This window comes from Sebastes umbrosus, chromosome 20 (genome assembly GCF_015220745.1).
Source record: "Sebastes umbrosus isolate fSebUmb1 chromosome 20, fSebUmb1.pri, whole genome shotgun sequence".
NCBI lineage: Eukaryota > Metazoa > Chordata > Actinopteri > Perciformes > Sebastidae > Sebastes > Sebastes umbrosus.
In genome coordinates this window covers 4079924-4107054 of record NC_051288.1, presented here as the reverse complement: position 1 = coordinate 4107054, position 27131 = coordinate 4079924, and the positions used below count along the sequence as shown (strand labels likewise).

The following is a 27131-nucleotide window of genomic DNA, read 5'->3' as shown; positions in this document are numbered from 1 at the left end:
ATGAGCTAGAATTATTCATAACAAACGCCCTATTCTGTGCACATATCAGTTGGCAGCGGGCCAGCCGCCTGAATTAAACTTTAAACATTCTTGTCTCCGCACTCCATGAGCCAATTGTGAGCTAACGTAAGAAATCTCCACTCACCCGGACAACAAATTATGATATCATGACCATTGGAAAACGTTTCAGGCACAAACCTCCAGGTCTGTGCAGAAATATTTCGAATGGTCCTGAGATGTACTGTGTTATTGCTGTGGTCTGTGGACTGTGAGCTGTATGTGTCAGCCTGTTCGGTCACATGCTCGGTGCATTGATGTGTTAGCTGAATAATAAGCATATGTGCCAGCACTTTGATGGAGCACTTTTATGATCCAAAACCGGAATCCTTAAAAGGTTGTCAAGAAGCTCAACCACACTGCTTTATTGACTGAATAGGAGATCAACAGAAGGATTGGCGGAGCTTTAAAAGCCTGTTATTAAGCTTCATTTTTATAACTGTGACAATCTGTGTGAAAATTATAGTCATGTTCTGCCTTTGGGTGTGATTGTAATCTGCTTTTATTTTGTTCTTCATTTCAATTCATTCTCAGCGGAGCAGTACATCAGTGTGGCATTGTACTAAGGGCACAGTGACAAGACAAACTATTTGTTCCTCCGCTGTAGGAAACACTCATTAATATGAACCTAAGTGTTAAAAGACAGTGGTTCTCACTCTCTTTAGCTTGTGTCTTCTTGCTATGTTCTTATGTTGCAGATGTGAAAACAGTCAAATTGATTCATTGACTTTGCAGAAAAGATATCTCTTCATCATTTCATCTTTTTGATATGACTGAGATTTTAGGCTTTGAAGGTTTGCTGCTTGTAATCAGTGCTAGAAATGGGCCGGTACTCTGTATGCAGTACCAGCACTTCTACATTTTACTCTTGAACCATGTACCGTGACTTTTTCTTGCGCACCTCTCACAAGCTGACAGTACTCTTTTCTGCCCTCTCCATATCAGGTTCTCTGGGCTATTCATAATGTCCCTTAAGGGCAGCTGTGGCTCAGAGGTAGAGCAGGTCGCCCACCAATCGGAAGGTCGACAGTTTGATCCCCGGCTCTTCCAGTCCACATGTCAAAGTGTCTTTGAGCAAGATACTTAACCCCAAATTGATCCCGAAGGCTGCACCATCGGTGTGTGGATGATTATTTAGATTAAATCCTGATGGGATTAGTGTGTGAATGTACTGTATACATGTAGTGTAAAGGGCTACATGGTCAGAAGCCTAGAAAGGCACTATATAAATGCAAGTCCATTCACTGTTTAAATAATCTGCATTACCCAGGGGGCACTGGGGGCACTACGTGATGCTCACCTGTTCCCACTCTCGTCTGCCTGCTTTTTTCTGTCGGCGGTCAGTCTAAGTAACGTTACATTAACCTTACAATAATGAATCTGATGACTTTAGACTTAACAAAATCAAAAAAGACTTGTGACTTCATTTTGAAATTTGGTCTTTTCATTTGCTAATATTGTGAAGGCTGTCTAATGACCTGTTTAGGACTCAAAGCACAAAGGCTTTGACTTGACTTGAGACTTGCGGAAGTTGACTTGGGACTTGACTTGGGGCTTTTTGGTCTTGATTTGGGACTTGTTGGTATGATTTCGGAATTTTTGGACTTGATTTGGGACTTGGTCTTGATTTGGGACTTTTTTGACTTGTTGGCCTTGACTTAGAACTTATTGGTCTTGACATGGGACTAGTTGGTCTTGACATGGGACTTGTTGGTCTTGATTTGGGACTTGTTGGTCTTGACTTGGAACTTGTTGGACTTGATTTGGGACTTGTTGGTCTTGGCTTGGGACTTGGCCTGGCTCCAAAAGGGCCACACAAAGAGAACACGAACAGAGTGAAGAGGATGACACAACAGAGCTCCGAAAGTCAAATCCTACGTTAAGCTAACATTAGCGGCACTCCTAGCAGCGAAGAACCTGTTGATGTCACGTTTGCATTGGCAAAATCAGCTGCAGCCACCACTACCGCAGCCAACTACGACGTTAACAATAACGTGAGTCAAGATGAATGGCCCGACTGTTGGTAAAAGAATCAAATGCTGTAAGAATAAAAACAATGGCTGTCCAGCTGACTTTTAATGGAAGCTCATTGTTCTTGGTTGGCAGTCTGTAAAGCATCTGAGGCACTCTGATTGTCAAATGCTGCATTTTTGCTCCCAGAACAACTGGTTCATTATCAAAGACCGATATGAGAATAAGGGGAGTACTGGCCCTCCACTTCAAGCACTGCTTGTAATCATATACAATTTAATTTAAGATGGTATTAATTTGATTGGCTGATTCAACTTGATTGTTTTGAGTTAGATGAAATAATGAGAGAAGATTAAGCAGTACAAATGCTACTCACACATAAAATAAATACAGAAGAAAAAAAGAATATAAAAAACATTTTTTGATCACACCACAAGTAATAAATTGGTTACTATGCCAACCTCTATAGTAGCCTGCAGCTCTATCCTTTTCATTTTCTATAGGTCTATTGTATGTTGCCCATACCAAAGAAAAACATCCAATATCCTAACATTGTATACAGACAGCTTTTGTATCAATCAAGCTCTGACCATGGATGTTTCAATGCTCAGCTGGTTCTCATACCTGAGTCCTCACTGATTGCTATCTTGTTCTTATTGTTAGCATTAGATTACACACAGCCACAATGCAAGTGGAAAGCAAGACTGAGCAACATAAATAATTCTGGCTGCCCCATTATAGTTTATTTGGTACTTATAAATGTATTTATGTATAATACATTTTTTTTGTGTGTATATCTGCAGTACCAGGGCTGAGAAAAGAAGAACAAAGACACACAATGTGTCCATACTTGCATCGGTAAAATATTCAGATCTCACACACTGATGTTGGGAAAACATTTTCTGTCGACCAAAAAGCAATATCCATCGTATGACATTATTTGGAAGTGTGCTGGGCTGCAAAAATATTACTCATAAAGATGGAAGTAAAAAACAACAACACACAACACAACAGCTAATCAACTGGAATGAATGTTTTCCTCTAGACAGTGAGTCAGACATACATAGTACAGCCAAGAGATTTACTGTTGACACAAAAAAGAAGAAGTCTTAAAAATAAATCTTAACTCAAGGTCCACTTTCTAGCCTCCCAGAGCTTTCAACCCGAGAGTATGTTTAGTTGTCAGGAAAACAACTAAAACTGACTATGGTCATAGTTGACAATTAATAAATTGAAAATTGTCATTGTTGATAGTTAAAATAGATGGAAGTAAAAAACAACAACATACAACACAACAGTTAATCAACTGGAATTAATGTATTTCTCTTTGAAGTAAACTTCTCTATCAGCTTAATTAGGCGCACCTCTGGTTTTACAAAACCAACTGGCTCCTCTAGACAGTGACTCAGGTGTACATGGTACAGTCAAGAGGTTTACTGTTGAGCACAAAAGTTCATTCTTGACTTTTGAAATTGTAGTTTCACAAAAAAAGAAATCTTAACTCAAGGTCCACTTTCTAGCCTCCCAGAGCCTTCAACCCGAGAGTGTGTTTAGTTGTCAGGAAAACAACTAAAACTGACTATGGTCAGTTGTCATAGTTGACGATTAATAAATTGACAATTGTCATTGTTAATAGTTAAAATAGATGTTGTGATCTACCACCTTTTCAAAAACACCCCAAATCTTGCTGTCTTTCACAGCAGACTCTCGTCATGAACATGATGACTTTCTACTTGAGACAATTAAAAAAAGACTTGTGACTTCATTTGAAATTTGGTCTTTTCATTTGTTAATATTGTGAGGGCTGTCTAATGACCTGTTTATGACTCAAATAAGACTTTGACTTGACTTGAGACTTGTTGGTGTTGATTTGGGACTTGACTTGGGGCTTTTTGGTCTTGATTTTGGACTTTTTGTACTTGATTTCAGACTTGTTGGTCTTGACTTGGGACTTGTTGGACTTGATTTTGACTTGTTGGTCTTGACATGGGACTTGTTGATCTTGACTCAGGACTTAACTTGGGACTTGTTTGCATCAATTTGGGACTTGTTGGTCTTGACTTGGGACTTGTTTGCCTCAATTTGGGACTTGTTGGTCTTGATTTGGGACTTGTTTGCCTCAATTTGGGACTTGTTGGTCTTGACTTGGGGCTTGTTTGCCTTAATTTGGGACTTGTTGGTTTTGACTTGGGGCTTGTTTGCCTCAATTTGGGACTTGTTTGTCTTGATTTTGAACTCGTTGGACTTGATTTGGGACTTGTTGGTCTTGACTTGGGGCTTGTTTGTCTTGACTTGGAACTTGCTGGATTTGACTTGAAATTTGGCTGGGAGTTGTTGGTTTTGACTTGGAACTTGTTGGATTTGACTTGAAACTTGACTTGGGATTTGTTAGTTTTGAGTTGACCTGTTGGTTTTAACTTGAAACTTGTTTGTCTTGACTTGGGGCTGACTTGAACTACTAAAGTCGAAACAAGGCATTGTTGCCAGGCAACCCTCTCATTGTAAAAGGATCCACATGATAATACGTGTAATGTCTCAGGATGGTTCCAGGAACATGACAGTGTCTTTAGTTCAGCCCCAGTTGCAGAGGATAAAAGATGAGGAAAAGAAGAAATGACAGTAACAGAGAGACAGAAATTAAAATATGATATAGAAAGAGTAAGAGGATTAATAGAACAAGTGTAAATGTCCAACAGACAACACAAAGCGGGCAAAAGAATAGTTTTTGCCAAAACCCCAGCAAAAGATGGTTTGTAAGACAGACCTTCACCTGTTTACTTATTAGAAAAACTAAATTACTGAGAGTAAATTTGACTAATCAGACAAAATGTTTCCTTATCCAAAAGTAATTCCAAATCCACTAGGAAGTACAGTAATTCAGTGCAGTATAAATATACACAACGTTTGGATTGATTATCACCTCTACAGAGCATTCTGTGAAGACTGTGCAGGAAGTGAGAAAACGCTGTGGCTGGTGTAATAGCATCAAAAGAAAAAAAGTCTAGATTATGTTTGGCATCAAAAAAGTCAGCCATGCATCACCTTGTATCAAACAATACTGAATGTTGTCAGATATCCAGAGAGAAATTTTGAAATGTTTCAAAATCATCTGCTACAAGGACGGCATACAGAGCACTGCTGAATTATGCAATGCGGAATTCGTACAATTTCCACTTATCAAAAATCAGAGGAGAGTCAGAAAGCTTCATAAACCTCTCCAATCCACTGGAGTCTTGTCACGACAAAGCCTTGAATCACATCGGTATGTACTGGCTGGTTCTGAAAGCCCAGCTAAAACCTTGGAGGGAAAGTAAATCAAATATAAACTTGAACCACATATTGGAAAGAAACTTTGGTAAAAAATGAAATGCAAATGGGTCCAAGTACTGGAAATGAAGTACAACGAATTGGCACCCCATACATGAAAGAAACAACAATGGTTCAATACACACTGGACTTCTGGTTGAGTCCGCCGGACAGTACTGACTTAAAAACCTGAGAAATCATTGACAATGTATTGATCCAGTGGAGAGGACGTGGCTGACACAGACAGAACGAGGAGGTCAGGATGTGTTCATTTTGTAAAGTAGGCCTACTCTCTGACTCCACGGTCTCAGATACAAAGAAATACAAACAAAGTTCTTTGACAAAATCCCCCTTCTTCAAAAAAGATCCCTCCCGAGAACAACTCAAGCTCCCGTGTTTGAGTTCTGTCATGCAGCGAACGATGAATAACTCTCCAACTAGCCAGTCTGTCCCCGTTTGACTGTTATTTATAAAAGGTGTAACACTGATTTTAGCCGAGTTGGACCAAGATGAGATAGGGGAGTTTTGGTCAACGTCAAATCCAACCCAAACATGGCAGTGTCTTGTTTATTGCTATAATTTTTAACAGTTTAATCAATAACTGAGAACTTTCCCATGCCCCCTAAAAGCACCCAGCAAATATTTAGATGTTGAAATGATGGCCTGAACCAAAGTGCAATACACGTGTAGATACCGTGCCGCAATCAACGTCATCGCTCTCTCGCTCTCTCTTTGTATGTTTCCCTCTCAAATTGTCTGAACGTTGTGCTCAACTGGCCTTTCCGCACGGTCAGATCCTGCTACGTACGGATCAACTGACGGGCCATGACGTGAAGCTCACATGTAATTGTGTCACCTTTCAGATTACTCAGTCTGAAGGGAAATTAGACAATCCTTGTGAAAATGGATGAAGGCTATGTGCTTTCTTCTGCTCATTCATCTCAATGTGCCTGGGTTGGATCCATTGCAGACAGACCGTTTTCTTGACTGGCACCTCTCTAGCTACCAGTCCATAGTCTGTACTTGGTTCGTGCATTTCCCAAGCCAAGTCCCTACGGACTGAGCTACTGCCTCCCCAATAATAAATAACAAAAGAGCGAGGCCGAGATAAGCCTATACCCAGTATATGTGTATGGAAAAGGCCCACAAGGGGAATGTGTTGCGTTTAGTTTTGTCACGATACTGGAATTTCTAACTTTGATGCAACACCTTGAAAAATATCGATATTGGATTCCATTTTCGATACCACAGGGAAAAATTGACACAATATTGAGGGCGTAACATTTTTTATTTTTATTAAAAGATAAACAGCGGTATGTGTGTCAACTCGCTGTCGGAGAGAAGAAAGCGCAGCTTGTACCCGTGTGACGATACTGTGGAAAATGAGTATTGATCCATTTCCGATATCCAGTATCGATATCTTTGACACTAGTTGCGTTTAGCGAGTTGAAACCCACTGTTTGGTAGCTTAATTTTGCGGGATAAGAACTCTCTCCTGCACAGGAAGTGATGGGACAGGTTTCCAGTTTTCTTTGGCTAAACAGCCACTCTAAGATCAACAAAAGACCCCTGGGAAGTGTAGTGCACAACAGAAAAACAAATCTCACGACTATATTTACCATGTTATCTGGACAGTCTCTGTACCTTCTGACAGCTTAAACAGGAGACAATTTGTTCAGGGTGCAGCAGCAGGTCATCTGCAGCAAAATAGATATGTTTTCTGCAGATGTTTCTGTATTTTGCACAGACTGAAGTGCCTATGGAGTCCTATGGGGCCAAGTTAGTCAAAAGTCAGTACCTTATCACTGTGAGAGTCAGCCCATCGTTGGATCCCCATAGCACCTAAAAACAGCTCATTGATAAACCTTATTTAGTCCGATGTACTGCCCTTTGCGTGATCCTGGGACAATTTCCAATGGGAATCTAACTTATGTTGTTTCCCCCCTGAGAAGTACATTAATTGAGATGGATGGTTTAAGATGCATAATGAAGTGGAAAGATATGTTTTTAGATTATGTAAACAGAAAACAAAAACATCCACACAGTGTCCTTATGGGCAAGGCACTGAACCTGTTTCATCTGTATTGAGTAGTACACAGAGATGCAACAAAAGGAATATGATTAAAAGAAAATCCTCTTTTACCTTGTTGAAATACTGATTTAGTATCTCTATGCAGCAGTGGTAGCATCGTCTGGGTCCACTTTTGTATTTGCTAAAAAGAGGAGCTGAAAGGAGTGCAGATGTTACTCACAAAAAGATCTTGTTTGTGGCTATGCTTATAGAAGACATGTTGTGTTTCTTAAAGCAGCAGTAGGTAGAATTGGAGCTAAATTGAATTGGAATTAAATGTACATGCATGACCATGACATGCACAGAATTTCTTATCTGCACATGTCTGAGTAAGATGATAAGTTGATATGGCGAACTTGTTAGCAAACAGTTACTTCTTTAAACATTGTGTTTCTGGCCATGTGAGGAATGAATGAAATCCAGTATTCATTCTCTTTTAGCTCACTATCATCAACACTAGTTAAGTGTGTCAGCTCTTTGGACCTGTAGTAATATTAGTAACTACTTTTAACATGGTAACCACAGGTGTCGCCAGTCCAACCAGGACTGAAATCTTAAGGATTAAAACCTTTAAAATCAATAAATCCATTAATAAATAGAAAGTCGACCCAATAAAACGGGCAACAAATATGAAATATCGCCTTTATAATGGCCGTTATAACAACCATTATAATGCTTCAGACGGGGCAAACTGCACCTTCCCGTACGTTGTGAAATGGTTGCAGTTTTGAACACGTGATTTAGGCTGTGAATTGAAACAAAACTGCTTTGTTAGGTTTTGGAAAAGATCATGGTTTTGGTTAAAATATTGAAAAAAAGTTTGTTACATAACTTAAGTTACATACTTAAGTTTTTTAAGTACACTACATTAAGATAAGTTAGCGCGTTAACGTATAATACGTCACCTGACTTCCTCCTTTGCTCCCGTCATAAATACTACAGCCACTAGAAATCACCACATAAAAATTGTGAACTTCCCTGCAGTGATCCATCTTACCAATAGATGATAACAGCATACTGAGCTAATTAGGAGGCAGAGTAGGGCCATATCTCCTCACATCTATGCTCCTGATGACAACTGATAACGGCCATTTAATGGGCTGATAACATTTGAAGCATGTGCATTAACCTTACAAATCATGTCAAAAACACAACTCATAAGTGTCACATGTCACATGAATTAATGGGTATTAGGAGTTTTTTCTTCCTATATAGTGTGTGCTCTTCACTCAACTGAATCTGGGCCTGAGCCTCAGAAGCAGCCTCTGCAGATGACCACCATCATGCACTCAGTCGCCTTCTATTGCATTAGTACTGCATATAATACTATTATCACTAGATAATCTATAATAATTAGTGAGTCATAAAGAAATAAGTGCATCATAACACAGGACTTTGGTATCTCTCAGTTGACTATTCGATTCACAAAGCTTCATTTATCCTAATACAATAATATAATAAGAAATACAATTTCTTAAAAAGTAGAATAGAAGACATAGGGCAGGCTTCGCAAGTACAAAATAAACTGACCGTCTTCCCCAACAAAACGGCCATTGGCCTTTAGATCGTCTGTGCAAGCAGCTTAATACGAACCATATTTCCGTTTATTGTTAGGCGGTGACCTCTAGTGGCCATGGTATTTATGACTTGAGCAAAGGAGGTAGTCAGGTGATGTGGTATAAACAGCGACGGAGGTTGGGGTGGATGGATGGGTCTAACAAGCACAGGACCTTCACCCAGGAGTGTTTGTGTCCTGTGTGAAACCAAAAGTCAACACGATGACTTATTTTAACTTACGTAGCTTACTTGATTTACGTGACACGTACATAACGTACTTAACTTACGTACATAACCTAAGTTACGTAACAAACGTAGGCTACTCATTTTAACCCAAACCATGATCTTTTCCTAAACCTAACCTAACCTGACAAGTAGTTTTGTTGTGCTGTGTACACACTACATGAGAATCAAACTGATTTTGGGCCGATTGACAGCAAAGCCCCAATCTTTTAAAGATTCTTTCCAGATGTTCCTGTGGTGTGAGGTATTGTAAGAGTGTTTTTTTACATCCCCCGATCGGCTCGGAAGTCCATCCTGGCCGCAACGATTTCAAATCACAAAAATTAAACATGTTCAATATTTCCGATGGGAAATCCTATTGTGTGTGGGGAACCCCGAGGACAGCCGATGACACAGTCACATGGGAAAGAACGATAGCGAATTGAGAACCAAGCTGACTGAAGAAGGAAAGAACAACCACCGCCATCATGGCGGCCGTGGCTAATGAATGAGCTAATGCTAAACACAAAGCATAAAGTAGTAGTAAGACGGAGGTCAGAAATGGAGGACCAACGTGTTTATTTGTGGCAATAACGCAAGTGTTTATTTAACGTGTCTCCATGACTTCATCCATCCATCCTTCGTTCATTTTCAGTACAAAGTAGTGCAAAAACTAACATCGCTAATTCTTCCTGCCCGTTTGTTTACACTAATGTCATGTTTGATCGCGAGAGATTTTGCAAGATTTATGTTGGGTTTTTTTGTCAGGACTCTTGTTGTTCATGAATGAATCTGTTAGTGTGTGCTGTGCTGTTTTGGCCAAATTGTTGCTCTCCACACACTATAGGAACAGAACTGTTAAATTTAACAGAACATGTCGTTATGTGTGGGGTCTCTCACATTTTCCACATCTGTTAAGATTTGAAAAATCTTTTAGTGTGGGCCAGCCTTAAATCCTTTTGATTCAATTCACAATGTTAACCATGTATTTAATACTGCGACCGTTTCACAACATGAGCCTGTCTCTGGTACTCTCCAACGGTCGTATGTGTCGCTTTGGGAGTCGTTGGCAAACAACCTAATTCTGTCGTTTAGGTATGAGGATGTGTTGTAATAAAGCAAAGCTCCATCTGTCCTCTCCTTTGTCAAATTAATTAAAACCTTTGCAAAACTCAGTTTGTATTTCACATTTTGTGTCTGCCAAGAACACAGCAAAGTGATAATAATTCCTGGCTGGCTCTGTTTGCTGTCTGTCCCCTGCAATTCCGCAAACCTGGCTCAACAGTGTCTTGTTTTTGTCATTAACATGTAAATTTTGGGCCATTGTCAGCCCTGTTGCACAATCGGAATGAAATGGGAAGTAGAGATTTAAAGAGATAAATCCATTGTTGGGTAATGAGGTGAGGGAATGACAGGAATGGAGAAGAAGAAGAAAGAAGAAAAAGGAAAAATAGACACAAGTAGGAAATGCCTGACAGCGAGTGGACTATGTAAATTGCATAACTGACCTATGTTGATCCGTTCCTCTAATCATGTCATTGACAAATACACACGCACACACACACACACACACACACACACACACACACACCCACACCCACACCCACGCACACACACTCTCAGGGGTCTCATCAATATCCTTTACTGTGAAACCTCTCAGGCAGTTTGCATCTGGTCTTAATCACGTAGAGGGTGAAGGTGGGATCAGTCAGAGTAAAGAAGACCAATGAAAATAACTCTGTCGCTGTCTGCCAGTGCATTAATTAAGACCAACACACACATGAAGAACACACACAAACACACACACACTCTTCTTTTAATTAGCGTGACCTCTTGGACTGTGGCGCTGGAATCCATCGTAATTCTGGAATCATTCAGCACGCTCGATTGCATGGTGGTTAATTGAACAATCCGCCACATGTTGGTGGTATTTGGTTGGTATTTCCTGCTTTTGTCTCCACAGCTGGTTGTTTTTATAGCATTAAAAAGCAAATTTTTGTTTCGTGTCATAACCTCCCTGGGCCCCAAAGCAAAATCCTGCTAAGGGGGCCCTCCTGCCTGACCTCTGAGCCATGTAAACCATTTGCCATCGCACACAGTCACACCCCAGTGTGTTCAAATATAAGATACTATTTATACTATGGCTCGGCTGAATACTTGCTGGTCATTATTTACTGAGAGATATGCATCCAAGGTTTTAAATTCAATACTTAATCAATAATCAATGTCAACCCATTGCTCTCCATCTTGTCCAGAGTTGTAACTAAACCTTGACTGAGAGACCATAGATCATCATTGTCTTGTTTTAAAATCTGTGCGCCAATGAGGAGAGCCATCACGCCCATATATATATTGTCTGGAATGGTCCCCCACAGAAGTTGCGGTTATGTTTTCTGAGCTGCAGTTTACGAACGCTGTTGGCGTTTATGAAACGCAATAAATAATTGTATTTCATCTCACTTTTGTCAGGCACAAAGTCACAGAACAGCCCTGGAAGACACAGATGCCATTGTGAATTAAACAAAAACATTTGGTTGGGCTTAAAATTACTATATTTGTAAAGGGAATTTTTTTTTGGGTGACTTTACACTAAAGAAAACATACTTATTAATATCATATTCCATTTATGCAAATAGAGCCCCTAAATGTTGCACACTGGTCCTTTCACTCATCGGAGGAGAACAGAGGTCTCCTGAATGAAAGCCCTGCGTCATGGGACCCATCCACCTCACACTCCCACCCGCCCTGTGTCTTTGAGCTCTTTAATTTATGTCCCCACACTCCCGGAGCACTTTCTTTCAGTGTTTGCTATTGCCGCAGATGGATTTACATTGTAGTTAAAGCTGCAATGGGTGGAATTGGATCAAATATGATTAAAAAAAGTTATTTTTACAGGTAATCAGGTAAGGTAATCTGAGAAAAAAACATGTGCCTGTTTCCTTCACTGCTCCTAACGGCATCTGCAAGATTTCATAGACTGGAGGAAAACAACCAATCAGAGCCGAGCTGGAGCCTTGCCGTCTCTGAGCAGCTGTCAATCACTCGCAAACTCCGATCAAACGTTCAAAGTAGGCAGCGCTGATCAAATATGAATCAATATTCTGTTACTGTAATGCCTATGTCTCTCCTCAAATGTTTTCAGAAACATACACTTGTAGTGTACTGTTTAGCTGTAAAATGAGAAAAAGTTTGTGAACCGGCAGCTATGTTGAGATCAGTTGAGGAAATACCAAGCACCGCCAACCAGCCGGAGCAAACTTTTTCATTTTACAGCTAAACAGTACACTACAAGATGTTTCTGAGAACATTTGAGGCGAGAAATAGGCATTACAGTAACAGAATATTGATTCATATTTGATCAGCGCTGCCTAGTTTGATCGTTTGATCGGAGTTTGCGAGTGATTGACAGCTGCCTCCGTTGAATGAACAGCCAATAGGAACTCTCTCTCTCTGAAATGACCTGTGTTTGGTCAAAGTCTCCTGTCACAGGCTAGATTTTTTAAAGCCTGAAAACAGAGCCATGAGGAGGTGCAGAAGTCTAGTTTTCTCAAAGAACACTTGAACTACAATATGCTGAAAGGTCATTATGTCGTTTTTGCACAATGATGCCAAAAACATTCTGCCTACTGCAGGTTTAATGGTGATGCGTTTCATACGGGCACTAAAGGGTGCCTAAAGGGTACGTTGGTATCACACGCTGAGGGCCGTGACAAAGCGTCGGTAATTAACGGGCTTGAGATGCACTGCCCAGAAGGGTTTGCAAGACAGACAGACTAGAGAGAGATGCACTGCAAGCCAAAAGGGCCCTCCGACCTTTAAATAATCTGCCGGGGATCATCTTGTCCTGTGGCACGAGCAAGACACACGGTGGGCCTGCTCATGAGGCTCCTAATTTAAAAATTCATTGTTTTTTGCTGTTGGTGTCTGAAGAATCTCTGAATTTTTTTAATAAGACCATTAGCACTGATATCCTCCTATAATGGAAAACATAATAATTAAGATCAAGACACACATTAGACACAAAGCCAGCATCTAGTGGCCGTCACAAGAAGTGCATCTCAAGGCTTTACTTCTTTGGGTTAAATATTCAGCTGTCGTGTTGCAGCCAACGGGGTTATGACACAGTATAGTACACATGCCCTCAATTCTCCCCTGCCTGAACTCCACCACCACATTGCGCAACACCCCCCCCTCCCCACCTACCTCGATGTTCAAAGACAGATAAAATGACCACGAACTCGGTGACACCCTCAGGTAAACCCGAACACCTCGTTACTCAGCTTTGTTAAACATGGCTTTTTGAGACGGTAACTGCAGGTTGGAAAAGCACAAAAACTAAGTGATTATGATTTATTTACTTTTGCACTCTATTCGATGTTTAACAATGAAGACAGACAACTTCTGGGACAAATTCAAACCCAGATTCTGTAGTTATTTTCTCAGGCAAATTAGAGTATGTACATGGTTATATAGTGATTTCATATGAATAGTTTTGTTTTATAAAAGACGTGTAAGAAAGATTCCAAGGTGAAATTATAAACATAAAGCCTGACATGAGACAAATATTAATTTACTGGCCAATACCAGCAGACATTTAGATGCGAAATAGATGTAATGTAATTAACCTTAAACTGTAAGCATATTAAAAGTCGAGATGAAACTATACGTATCTAATTAGGCCCTGTGATATCATGTCAAAACTGTTTTAATATGACACATATTTTAGTTGTGCAATGAAATTCGTTTGTGAGTGTTTTGTGCTTTTGGGCTGACACAATTCCCTTCTGTCCGTCAAATTCTTATTTACCGTTAGCACATGAGCGTCTTTAAATCTTCCAGGAGGATGTGGCAGAGGTTTTATTAGCTCTTTTAAAAACAAGCCGGAAGACACAAGTGGGTCTCAGCAAGCAGGCTTGACATTTACAGTTTTTCCAGTTCCCCACCAGGGGATGTATTGAAGCAGACGCTCCAGGAGACACTCAGTTTGCTAACCTGTTATTTTTTTTAAATAGAGCACCCATATAGTGGCTGGTTATTGAAGTGGGGGGAAGATGTGCTAAGATTCTAAAAGTACCAATACAACAATGTGAAAATACTCTGGGTTTTGGGGGGTATTTTTTTTTTAGATTGTTAATACTGATGCATCAATGTGAAAGCAGTATTTTTACTGTTGTAGATGGTGTAAGCGGAGCCAGTTTTAATGACTGTTAGTTTAGCCTATAGTGGTTCTCAAACAAGGGGTCGGCCCCCTTCAAAGGGTCAAGCAATAAATCTGAGGGGTCGTGAGACGATCAGTTGGCTCGGAAAGAAGAAAAGACAAAGTTTTGCTACACAAATCTGTATTAATTATTTGGACTTTTCTGATCATTTTAGTTTCTTTCTGAAATATTGGGTCATTTGAACTTAAAGGTCCCAAATTATTTTAATTAATTATTTTTAATTTAATTATTTTTAATTTTTTTTTTTTTTATTACAAAGCAGGCTTCAGTCCTATATAAATACTGTAAAAGTATCGAAATGCTCGATCCAAAGGGAAATACACACAGCCCGTATTCAGAAACTCTGCTTTTGAAACAAGCTGTCAGGATTTCTGTCCATTTGTGATGTCACAAATATACAATATTTAGACCCTTTACACAGATTTAAATGTAAACATTCTAAATGTGTCCCAGTTTATTCCTGGTTGCAGTGTATGTGAATGTCATCAGCTGACAGGAAGTACACATGGACCCAAGCTGTTGCCTAGCAACGCAATTCTGTTGCAATTTCGTCGCAATTTCGTCGTAATGCGCTAAAGCAGAGCGTTTCAGACAGAGGGTAAATACAGGCATATTCAGGACGACATTATAAGGAAAATAAAGGTTTTTTTTTAACATTACAGCATGTAAACATGTTCTAGTAGAAACACAAAATACAAGTATGATCCTGAAAATGAGCATGATATGGGACCTTTAAAACTGTTATTTTAATGAAACCGTCTAAGTTTAGAGGGTCAATCTCTGGAACTGCTTACAACTCATAGACATCTGACAAAGTGACAAGGTACCCCAAGTAGATGCTTTTTTTTTTCACAAGCTGAAAAAGTTGGAAACTTTTGGTTTAATTCAAATACATTTGTTAAATAATTTTTTTTTTTTAAATTGTTAATATATTGTATTTTGTACGTCAGTAAAAGTAGCAGTACCCCGCTGTTAAAAATACTCATATCAGGCAAAAGTATTGCAGTAAAAATGTTACTTAAGTAAAAATAAAGAACTATTTACAACAAAATATACCAAAGTTATTGTCATGCAGAATGGCCGTTTTCAGAGATTTGTGTTATTATACTCTTTGTATCGTTGGATTATTATTAACATGTAAGGAGCATGTTAATGTTATTGCTGGTCAAGGTGGAGCTGATTTTAGATATTTTATATGCTGCTGTGTGGTAATTTAATCTATAACAATACATCCTTTTATTATATATGATCATTATTTCTTTGTGTGCAAAATTGTAATGTGTAAAATAACTAGTAGTTGTTAGATAAAAGTAGTGAAAAGTATAATACTTTTCTCTGAAATGTAGCGGATTAGAAGTATAAAGTAGCATAAAATGGAAATACTCAAATAAAGTACCTCAAAATGGTAACTAAGTGCATTACTTGAGTAAATGTACTCAGCTCCTTTCCATTGCTGTATGGGTTTTTTTTACGTAAAATCTTAATATGAGAAGTAACCAGTTACTGTGATTGTCCAAAAATGTAGTGGAGTAAAAAGTATATAAGAATATTTCCCTCTGCAGTGCAGTGGAATAAAAGTATCACAAAATAGAAATACTCAGGTAAAGTACAAGTACCTCAGAGCTGTACTAAAGTGCAGTATCTGAGTAATATATGTATGTGGTTCATTCCTTCATACTGAAATATGGAAACAGAAACAAATAAAACACAAGCAACTATGTTTATTTACAGTCAAAAGCATCTGAGAAATGCTCATACACAGTATATAGAGTGGCTATATGATCACTATAAGTGGAGTCCCAGTCCCATGTCTTGATCAGCAGCCTCAATACATTTCATGACACAACTGGCTTCACAAAACATGTCTCTTTGTGTTTAGATGTGGTATAAATGGATAACATTGAAATTTAAAACAAGGCACTCATATCCCTGGTACACATTCCAGCACATTTATGTTTCTGTCTACAAAATACAGATTGTCCCACACATGCATCATTTTCTCATTTATACATATTTACATCACTGATAATTGACTGTTCAACATCTGTTCTGACAATACACTTTTGACAAGGCTGTTTGTACATGTCTTACATTTTTTCGTTGCATCAGTGCACAAACATGTGTATCTGTTTATCTCCTGGCTAAATGCTGTGATTGGATCTATTTTGGGTGTGTTTATACCAGATTTTTCTGTGTTTTTGATGATTTAAATCCCCCAGGATGCATGTTAATTACAAGGAGAAAGGGGTATTAAAGGGGAACTATGCCCATTTTCAAAATTCATACATGTTATTCCTATGGTCTAAGACAGTAGAAAAAAATATTAGTAAGCATAAAGAACTCTCTTCAAAATCCAAAAACTAGAGTGCTAAAACTCAAATGTGTGATGTCATAGGGTATAAAGTGTGGAACCGCTCCATAGACAATGAATGGAGAAAGATGTTTTGGATGACACTGACAGCACTTAGGGAAATGTTCTGAGTATATGGATACATTTTCTGTTTCACAACCAAGGACACTACAATAGAATAAAGCTCATTTTCGTCTATAAAAAAGGAAAACTAAATCAGCCTCCCATTCATTGTCTATGGAGCAGCTCCAGACTTTAAACCCTATGACTTCACAAGTTTGAGATCTCTGGTTTCTGGCTTTGAGAGAGAGAGGAGCTCATGTTCACAAATATTGATTTAACTTTCCTCAGCTATGTAAATAACATATTGGAATTCTTAATTTAGTCGGTGTTCCTCTTTAAAGCCAAAGCCACATCACTGAGAAGCATGTAAGTGCTATTACTGTACATGAAAACATCACTTTGGTGGACTACATGCCTCTGTGTGACTTTATGAAAGCATTTCCGTCACGTCCGTCTAAATTCTTTCTCATCATGCTAAACCCGAGACTGCTATTAAATTTCTCAACTGGTGACATTTTAAAGTTTTTTTTATGCTAAAAGCAAACATTAAGCCAAAGTGCCGAAATCCATTTTAGAGCAAACGTGTTGTTAAATGTGTTCACCTTTCCTTAAAAATGGAAAGCCTCTTAAATAAGTCTGGCTCGAGCAAAATAACACAGTACGCCCGTGGCTTCCCAGCATGCATGTGTGCAGGTGCATGCACATGGCCACCCAGGCACAAACACACACACACACACACACTTAAAGCCACTAGGACATAATCCAGCTGTGGGAGTGGAGGAGCTGTCTGAGCGTGTCTTTGTGTTGGTGTTTGGCCACAGGCATGTGACCCATGTTATTCTGTTTACACTCCACCTGTCCACACTTCATCCCTCTTGTGCCTCATTTCATTAGTTCTGGTGAGATGCCGTATGACAGGAAGTGCAGCGGAGCAGGTCGCAGAGTTATTGGAAGACAAATTGTACAACAGGTCTGAGTCAGACAGAGCAGGAGGTGAGCGCGTACTATGTCAACACAGAGGGGTTTGTGTTATGGAAAGTCAATTTGAATTATGCTGTTTGATGAGTACTTTTCTTCCTGTTGGCTATTCTGCAAACTTTTTCATTTCCACAGGGAGAAGAGGGTAAGGATGCACAGTCTGTACTCAAACAGTGAACTGAGTAATTAACACAAGTGCACTGAAAACCTCTCAATCTCTACAAACACCTGATCAAACATATGAGACAGCGGTGAACAAAAGTCCCTCAAATTCCGCAAATCTGATCGCATAGGACAAGAAAATATGTACAACTTCAATACATTCCAGTTTAAGTGGAGAAATTATAAAATTATCTCAAACTACAAACCATCAAATGAGTAAATAAGAAGGTGAAAAGTATCATGCGGTGCATCGTGACAGGAAATGGAGTATAATGGTGAGTCAGTTTTTCATCGTCTCTCTCTATGCAAGAATGGTCACATCCCGCACACCTGTGTCATTTAAGTCATACCGTTCGGTGTTGCACTGCATGCTGGGAGACGACTTGGCGGTGGGACAGAGGAGCGTGCGGAAGTGCCTCCTGAAGGTGTCGGAGAGGCAGGCGTAGAGGATGGGGTTGGCGCAGCTCCACGAGTACGACAGCAGGACGACGAACTCAAAGGCTCTGGCGAAGGTCAACACCAGGCCGGTTTGATGCAAGGAGCAGAAGTTGAAGGTGTAAAACGGCAGCCAGCACATCCCGAACACCACCACCACCGCGACCACCATCCTGGTGACCTGCCGCTCCAGCCGCTGGCTCTCGGGGTTCGGCGTTGCCGCCCGGAGCCGCTGGGACCTCAGGGTGAGCAGCAGCGCCGCGTAGGAAGCCGTCATGACCGTGAACGGCAAGGCGAACCCCATGACGAAGGTGTAAGACAGGACGCCGAGCCACCAGGCATCCGAAACCAGGTCCGGTATGCACAGGCCTCGATCAGCCGAGAAGTGGAGCGCCATGGGGAGGATGGTGAGGAGCGAGATGAGCCACAGGAACGCGGACACGATCTTGGCCCAGCGCGGCGTCCTCCAACGGGCGAACCGGAGCGGGTCGGCCAGTGCCATGTAGCGGTCGATGCTCATCGCCGTCAGACAGAAGACGCTGGTGAACTGGTTGATTCCGTCCAGCACCATGACCACTTTGCACACGGCGTCGCCGAACATCCAATGATTCTGGAAGTTCTGGCTCGCTATGAAGGGAAGGCCGACCATGAAGAGGCCGTCGGCCAGCGCCAGGTTGAAAATGTACACGGTTGTGGAAGATGACATTTTGTCCAATTTCAAAATGGCAATAATGACGAGGGAGTTCCCGGCTAGTCCCAGGATGCAAACCACCAAGTAGAGTATCGCCATGGTGATGCCGAAGCCATCGATATGGTCCTCAAGGAAAAAATGATCATCCATATATGTCTGATTGTAGTCCATATCTGATACAAACGAGGCGTCCATTCTGCTGCAAATAATCAATCAGAAAAAGAGAATAAAAATGCAAAATGTGCAAACAGCTCAACAGTCACCTCTTGACTCCCCGTGGTGGAAGTATAAAGTTCTCAGAGAGAGAGAGAGAGGAGTAAACAACTCAACGGAGAAACCTGGAAATCAAACAGCGCTCTCAGGTTCAAGAGCAGCCAGGCTTCAGCAACTCTTCAACTCCCCCCATCCAGTCACCACCTTTTATCTTTTTGAAAAAGAAAAAAAAAAAAAAAAAACTGTCAAAGTTTATTCCTTTGTGGTGGAATAGTCGACACGCTTCTCTCTGATACCCACGTGCACACGCGTAAACACACTCAGTGACGCACAGCAGTGTGGAAATGAACTGGAGGACGGCCACTCGGACGCTTCCCTGACCACTCTTTCTCGCTGGGAGCCCTTTTATATCTCTTCCCCCCACAGTGTGCGAGGAGTGTGTCTGCTGCTGCTGTGTGTGTGGACCCCCCCCAACACCCTACCACCCCCACCCCCACCACCCCTTGTTCATCAGTCTCCAGAGATTGTGATAAACTCCAGCTTGGCTCACGCCTCCTCCCCCAGTTCCTCCGCCGTAACGCTGTTTCCAAGGTAAACCCTGGCCCCATCTGCTACAATACTTTTGTTTTCATAACTTTTTTCTTTTCCAGTCTTTCTTCTCTCCCCTCTGCTTCTGTTTACTTCACCCCCCTTCCCCTCCTCCCCACCATCCATTTTGTCTCCCCACACTCCACCCCTACGCTCCTTCACAGTTCAGTGGGGGGTCATACAACTAAACCTAAACACACAGATAATATCACTATCTCGTTGCGCTGGCCACCCACCTTTACAACCCAGACTGAGTAAATCTGCCGACAGGAAAGAGGAGTCTGCTGTGTGTTTTTTCAGGGCTTTTTTGTTTTTTGACATTTGACATGGGGATGCTGTTGTTGATTCCTCGACTCCTTCCATCCTCCTCGAACCCTTCCACCTTGTTTTTCTGGCTCCACAAAAGGAGGAGGTGACGGAGGAAAAGCGGAAAGGTGAAAGGGAGGCAAGAGCGGAAAGGAAAAAGATGGAAAAGAGGAGAAGGAGTAGACGGGGAGATTGGAAAGAGGTGTGTGTGTGTGGGGGGGGGGGGTTAGCAAGATTAAAGACTCTGGATGAGAGATGACCTCTGTCCTGTTGCCGCACTGACACGCATAGCTGGAATACCCCGGGAACGTCCCCCAGAAAACCTCCAGCGCGTTTCCGCCACCCACCATCAACACTCAATCTAAACTAGTCGATTCTCTCCATCACTTCAACCTTTATCTAGTGAATTTATCTCATTTCAGGGACCATATCTGAGAGCTCATTCATCAGATGCCACAGATTTCCTTGGAGATATTTCAAGACATACCTTCACTCTGGCTTTTGACTGGTTCCAATTAACTGGAAAAAAAATGCCTTTGTAGTCTAAACTCCTGATTAGGTTGAGGCTTAACTTCCCCCTGGAGACTAACACTTCATACGGCGGAGCCCACCTCTCCACCCCAACCCCAACCCCCCCCCCCCCCCGTAAAAACGCCACTGGAAGCACTGTTTCATGGTGCTAAATTTTGAGACGTTTGACAGCTTCGTATTTCACGGGCAGTATTTCACCGTGGTGTTCAGACGGACATGCTGGCATCCATATCCACGTGGACTGCAGCAGAAAAGGACGAGCCATGTGGAATCAAACGGATGACATCTTTCACACTGCCAAACTCAAGGCTAAGGGTTTATCAGAAAAGAAGCTTTTAAGAAGTACTCTGTGAGGTCTTATTTTCCCTCCAATGACTGTCCTTTCTCTTCACCATCTCACAACATTTTTTCTTCAGCTGTCAGACAGCTGTGGCTTTGAACTCTGTACTCCTTTCTAGTGAACACTAAAAGCTATTTTTTTTAATTAGATGCTTATTCTTGTCTTGTAGTGTGATGAGCATGAGATAATGATGCCTGAAACTCAAAATGTAAATGTAAACCTACAAGTCTACCACCCTTCTTGAATGATATCAGCCGATTCGATTGAATGGGCATTATCAGCCTCATAGATATGGGATAGAAGGGGTCTGCTACACCTACCAGCAGGTTCAGAAGGCCGTTATCCTCTACTCACATGGTTGATAACCGATGCTAATACAAGAAGACAACTCCAAGGCAGAATGATGGGGTGGATCGATGTTCAAACAAACACAGGACCTTCACCCAGGAGGCCATTCTTTGTGTCCCGTATGAAACCGAAAATCCGCATTGACTTATTTTACCGTAAAGTTGCTTTTGTAACTCCATGTACGTAAGTTACGTAACAAACGTATTTATTTTAACCCAGACCATGATCTTTTCCTAAATCTAACCAAGTAATCTTGTTGCCTAAAACCTAAAGATGTTTTGTTTCAGTTCACTACGTTAAGTTTCACTTTCACAACGTGGTAGGTGCAGTTTTGGCCATCTAGGGCATTAGAATGGTAGTGATAATAACCACTGAAAACCCTCATTCAATCAACTGATAACATTCTAAATGGGTGCACCTATAGCCATGCTAGCAGCTCTATGAGGGTATGTATGCAGTATACAGTATATAGTAGGTATACTGGTGTTTTGAGCTAAATGTTAACATCAGCATGCTAACATGCACACAGAGACAATGCTCACGTGATGATGTTTGGCAGGTATCATGTTCACCATGTTCACCATGTTAGTTTTGCCTGTTAGCTTGCTAATACTTTTTAATTAGCTCTTAACACAAAGTAGAGCTGAAGCTGATGGGAATGTCATTAGTTATGCAGGTAATTGGTCATAAACCAAAGTATTAACAAATTGAAAATATAATATGCTGTATATTCTATATAATAATAGCCTGATGATGATGCTAGATGAAAAGTCAGGAAATTTCACGGCAAATCTTCCAAAAATGTCCTCACTGTGGTACTAGATGAAAAAATAGGAGATAACCAAAGTCCTCGGGATTCATCCTCAAGGGACCTTGAATATCTGTAGCAAATTTCCCAGCAATCCATCCAAAAGTTGCCAAGACATTTCACTAAAAAACTAAAATTTCAACCTCATGATGGCACTGGAGGAAAAGTCAGGGTATCAACAAAGTCTGTAGGAGTCATCCTCTGGGGACCATGAATGTCATAACGTAAAAAAAAAAAAAAAGATGTGCCAGTCCAACTGATAGCTGTCAAGCTTTTTTACTGAATACAATTTTTGACTTGCTGGTGTATCTACAGTAAAAGTTGGAAGATCACCAAAGTCATTAGGAATTATCCTCAAGGAACCTTGAATATACTTGAAGAGATGTTTAAATCTGAATTGCCAATGTCGAACGCATGATCGCACTACAGAAGACGTCAAGGGATCGCCAACATCTGTAGCATTCATCCTCTAGGGACCATGCATGTCTGTAGCAAATTTCATGGCAATCCATCCAATGGTTTTGGAGATATTTCAGTCCGAACCAAAGTGGTTGAGCAACTAACAGGCTGACATTGCCATCCATAGAGCCACGCTGCTAGAGTGAATAAAAAAAAGCCCTAAATGAAACACAGAGACCATCTGCAGCGTGCATGCAATAATGTAATTCCAGCAAAATGTGAATCACACAATGTTATTGTAGCTTTGACAAAATTGTTTCATAAGATATCATTTTCAGTAAGAGATGTCGCATATGGAGGAATAGCACGCTGCAGCAAATTCTTTCAGCATACTTGGAAGTGAGAGGATGCCACAGATGAAATCTGGAAACTCCACATGTCTTGTCTTATTATCTTGTTTATTGTTTCTGGGTATGCGCTTATTTTCATCTTTTTTTGTTTCCCAGCAACACTGCCTATAAACCCACAGTCACTCGTGAGTAATACAAATTGGGCTTCCTGCAATTGCAACACAGAAATGTGAAATATTTAAAGGAATGTTGGTGGAACAATAATCCAAACTGCACTGTAACATCTGTGTTTCGTTAATAAAATGGATACGGCTGAAACACAATATAAATACATTAGCGGATGTATCACCAACCTAATGGTTGGTGATTTCAGCAAATATTTTAAAGCAAGACACCTAATGGATAACAAATACTCAAAAATGTGTTAAAGGTATAGTGTGGTTGTTTTGAAGTGGGGTTGTAAGAGGTACTTATCCATATTAGGTGTATTATTTACAGTAGATGACAGTCGGCGTGCCACCAGCATCGAGAAACCGACAGGAGCACCGGAGTATTTTAAGTGGCTAAATAAGTTTTTCTGCCGTCCCCATCCACAGCACTGTATTGCTTTGCTCCGGTGTCGGTACTCCTGTCTGTTTCTCCAAGCTGGGAGCATGCTGACCGTCATCTACTGTAGGTAATACACTGATTATGGATAAGTACCTCATACAACCCCACTTCAAAACTATCCCTTTAACACTGTAAAAAGAAAAAGGCTAGAGGCACCGAGGTGAATTTTCCTTCGGTGGTGTATTCCTGTTATTATTATGATGCAAAACAGCCCAAAAAATATGCAGCGTGTCGAATGTTGGGATATTTCCTATGCAGGAGTTTTGAAGTTGCATTAGCATAAAAACCGCAGGGGTCTAACACATCAGAGGTAAACATCCGTCAGTTCCTCGGAATCAAAGAGAAACAGCTTCTTTCTTGAGCCGCCGTTACGCACAGCTGTTCACTAATCCTGCAAGGACAGAAATCCATTGAAGAAGATCATCTTATCCTCAGAGAGATCATAGTGACATGGATACATAAGATATATTGCATTTTGAGTCATGGTCATGATTTTATAAATGTCAAAGAATTCACTCCCTTAATTGAATTTCCTTAACAAAAACCTTTTCAAAAAACTTTCCTCAGAACAAAATAAGTAAAAAGAAACAGTATCTTTTAATCTACATAAATTGGCTGCTGTGGTACATGGAACATATTAGATTTGTTTGGATGGTGATGATTATACCATTTTGATTCATATATAACCATCAATGTTAGAGAGTCATTGCTACAGTGCTTTACAGGAAACGTGTAAATTATTAGGATTATCCAAAAAAAAAAGTAGAAATGATTGGAAACAGGTAATTTAGTGCTTAGTAGAAGAGTTGAATCAGTTACAGATGATCGGTCAACAGGTCAAAGGTCAACATGCCTAGGAATTACCACTGAGAGGTGAATGAGAGCAGCAATCCTGGAATCTTCCACTGGGAAGAGGAAATTCCTCAGCAACATCCTCGGAATCTGTTCCTTGTCAGAAGCCAGCAGAAAGTCCACACATGCAAACACACGTGCACCCAAAAAAAAAAAAAAAATCTTGAGTAAAACTTATACTGCCACATTGAAAAAATACAATACAAGTCAGCATTGAAGTAGAATTGTTGACAACATGTACTTAATAATTTAAATTCTAATACTAGTACTGTGGGGTAATATAATCCATAGGAATACAACATGTTATAATTTGAAAAGCTGTTTTATGAATGTAGTGCAGGGGTTCTCAAACGTATCCCTCAAAGGTCTGAATTGGATTTTTACTCAAGGTCATAGGTACGGAATGATTGGCAATAACAAAATATGATCATAACTTATTCATAACAAAAGTATCATTGGGATTTTATATATGCTACTGCTCTTAGCGATACTCCTTATTAGTTTGGTTCTTTATCAATAGTCTTATCGGTTCTTTTTCATTACTAAATAATTGCTATTTAATATATGATTTTAAAATTCAGAACGGGATTAGAATTTATTTATATTTTAAATATAACTAAATGTTTCTAGAGCAGCAGCAGTAATGTTTACAACAACAAAGTCACTATATAAACTCGGTAATATGGGAATATTGTGGCATCAAATGGAAACTTCATAGTAAAGTACGAGTATCACAAATTTGTACAGCACCTAGTTGCACAGTATCTAGTAAACGGCTACCTTCCACTACTGTCCAGACCAGGTATACACCACTCCCCCCACAGACCTGTGGTAGACTGATGCACATATGAAACTTCTTGTATCATTTTGCTGTCTCTGTTTGGCATCTTTTCTCCTGTATGGTCTCATTAAATCCTTCCAGGGATTATTTTCTATTATTTTCAGATTTGATTTTTGTTTTAACCGACTGGGATATGTTCAATTTAATCCCTGATAAAACAGTGAAATGCTCTTGCACTTTATGTTTCTTATATGTAAAAAAAGTACAGAACTACCTAAGCTTTCCAAACTCTTCTGTGGTGTTTTTCATAATATTTGAATGAATTAAACCTGCAGTAGGCAGAATTTTTTTGCATCATTAGGCAAAAAGTCCATAATAACCTTTCAGCATATTGTAATTCAAGTGTTCTGAGAGAAAACTAGACTTCTGCACCTCCTCATGACTCTGTTTTCATGCTTAAAAAAATCTTCAGGCCAATCACAGGTCATTTCAGAAAGAGAGCGTTCCTATTGGCTGTTCATTGAAAGGAGGCAGCTGTCCATCACTCGCAAACTGCAATCAAACGGTCAAACTAGGCAGCGCTGATCAAATATGAATCAATAATCTGTTACTGTAATGCCTATTTCTCTCCTCAAATGTTTTCAGAAACATCTTGTAGTCTACTGTTTAGCTGTTAAATGAGAAAAGCAAATGAGAAAATTTGCTCCGGCGGTTGGGCGGTGCTTGGTATTTTCTCAACTGATCTCAACATTTCTGCCGGGTCACAAACTTTCTCATTTTACAACTAAACAGTACACTACAAGGTGATTCTAAAAACATTTAATGCGAGAAACAGGCATAACAGTAAAAGAATATTGATTCACATTTGATCAGCGCTGCCTAGTTTTCTGTTTGATCGGAATTGGCGAGTGATTGACAGCTGCTCAGAAACGGCAAGGCTCCAGCTCAGCTCTGATTGGCTGTTTTTCTCCAGTGTGTGAAATCCAGCAGATGCCATTAGGAGCACCGGAGTATACCGTAGGACACAGAGGCGCATGAATTTTTTCAGATTATCTGTTTCATGCACTACTGTCAGGATAAGATAAGATAAGATTAGATATTCCTTTATTAGTCCCGCAGTGGGGAAATTTGCAGTGTACAGCAGCAAAGGGGATAGTGCAAAAAACAAGAAGCATCAGCTAACACAGTATAAAAAAAAAAGCTAAACAAAGTGTAACAAAATATGAACCATTTAAATAGAAGGAAGTATAAAAATAGGAGCAATATATACAGTATTGACCATAAACAGACTATTAACAAAATTGCAAAAGTGGAAAATGATATTGCACAGTAAGAATGAAACGAAATTCCACCTGAAAATATTGCACAGTATGAATTACCCCTGAGTATTACACCTGAGTAGTAATAATGATAATGATATTGCACAGTCATTATACAGTGTATTGCAGTTATCAGTTTTTGGTGTGGAAATGCAAGTGTAAGTGGTCTACTGGGAGTAGTATGTATACAGTATATATATATATATATATACTGTGTATATAGTACTAGTACTATATATCCTCCTGGGAACCGAAAATTACTTTTTTTTGTGATTTCCTTCCTATTTAGGGTTAAAAGAAAATCTTATATTTAATTGTCCACTGTAGTGGACTACAGGACTATCGAGTGTGAAAAGACAAAAAAAATTACAGATTATGGCTGGAGAGTGATATTAAACCAAGAATACATTAAAATTGATTTAAAAAAAAAAAAAAAAAATGAAAAAGAGGAAAAAAAGGTCAAAAGAGTAAGAGGATATGCATGTGGACAACATGTCCACTACAGAGGACACATGTCAATGGGCTGGGTCTCAGGAGGATATAGTATATAATACAATTCTACCTACTGCAGCTTTAAGTCGCCTCCCACTGGTGCAGCTGTCAAA

At 40.1% G+C, this 27131-nt stretch overlaps 1 protein-coding gene across 1 annotated transcript; it reads right to left on the bottom strand.

Moving 5' to 3' along the window:
- Positions 1-16712: 16712 nt before the first annotated feature.
- On the bottom strand, positions 16713-19918 carry LOC119479948 (somatostatin receptor type 2). Its single transcript, XM_037755966.1, has one exon. It carries the CDS (start codon positions 19275-19277, stop codon positions 18258-18260), a length of 1020 nt encoding a protein of 339 aa, XP_037611894.1. The 5' UTR covers positions 19278-19918; the 3' UTR covers positions 16713-18257.
- Between the last annotated feature and the right edge of the window lie 7213 nt (positions 19919-27131).

What these genes read in the sequence shown, in the direction of transcription:
- LOC119479948 (XM_037755966.1), bottom strand. Translation starts at nt 19,277, where the DNA reads ATGGACGCCTCGTTTGTATCAGATATGGACTACAATCAGACATATATG.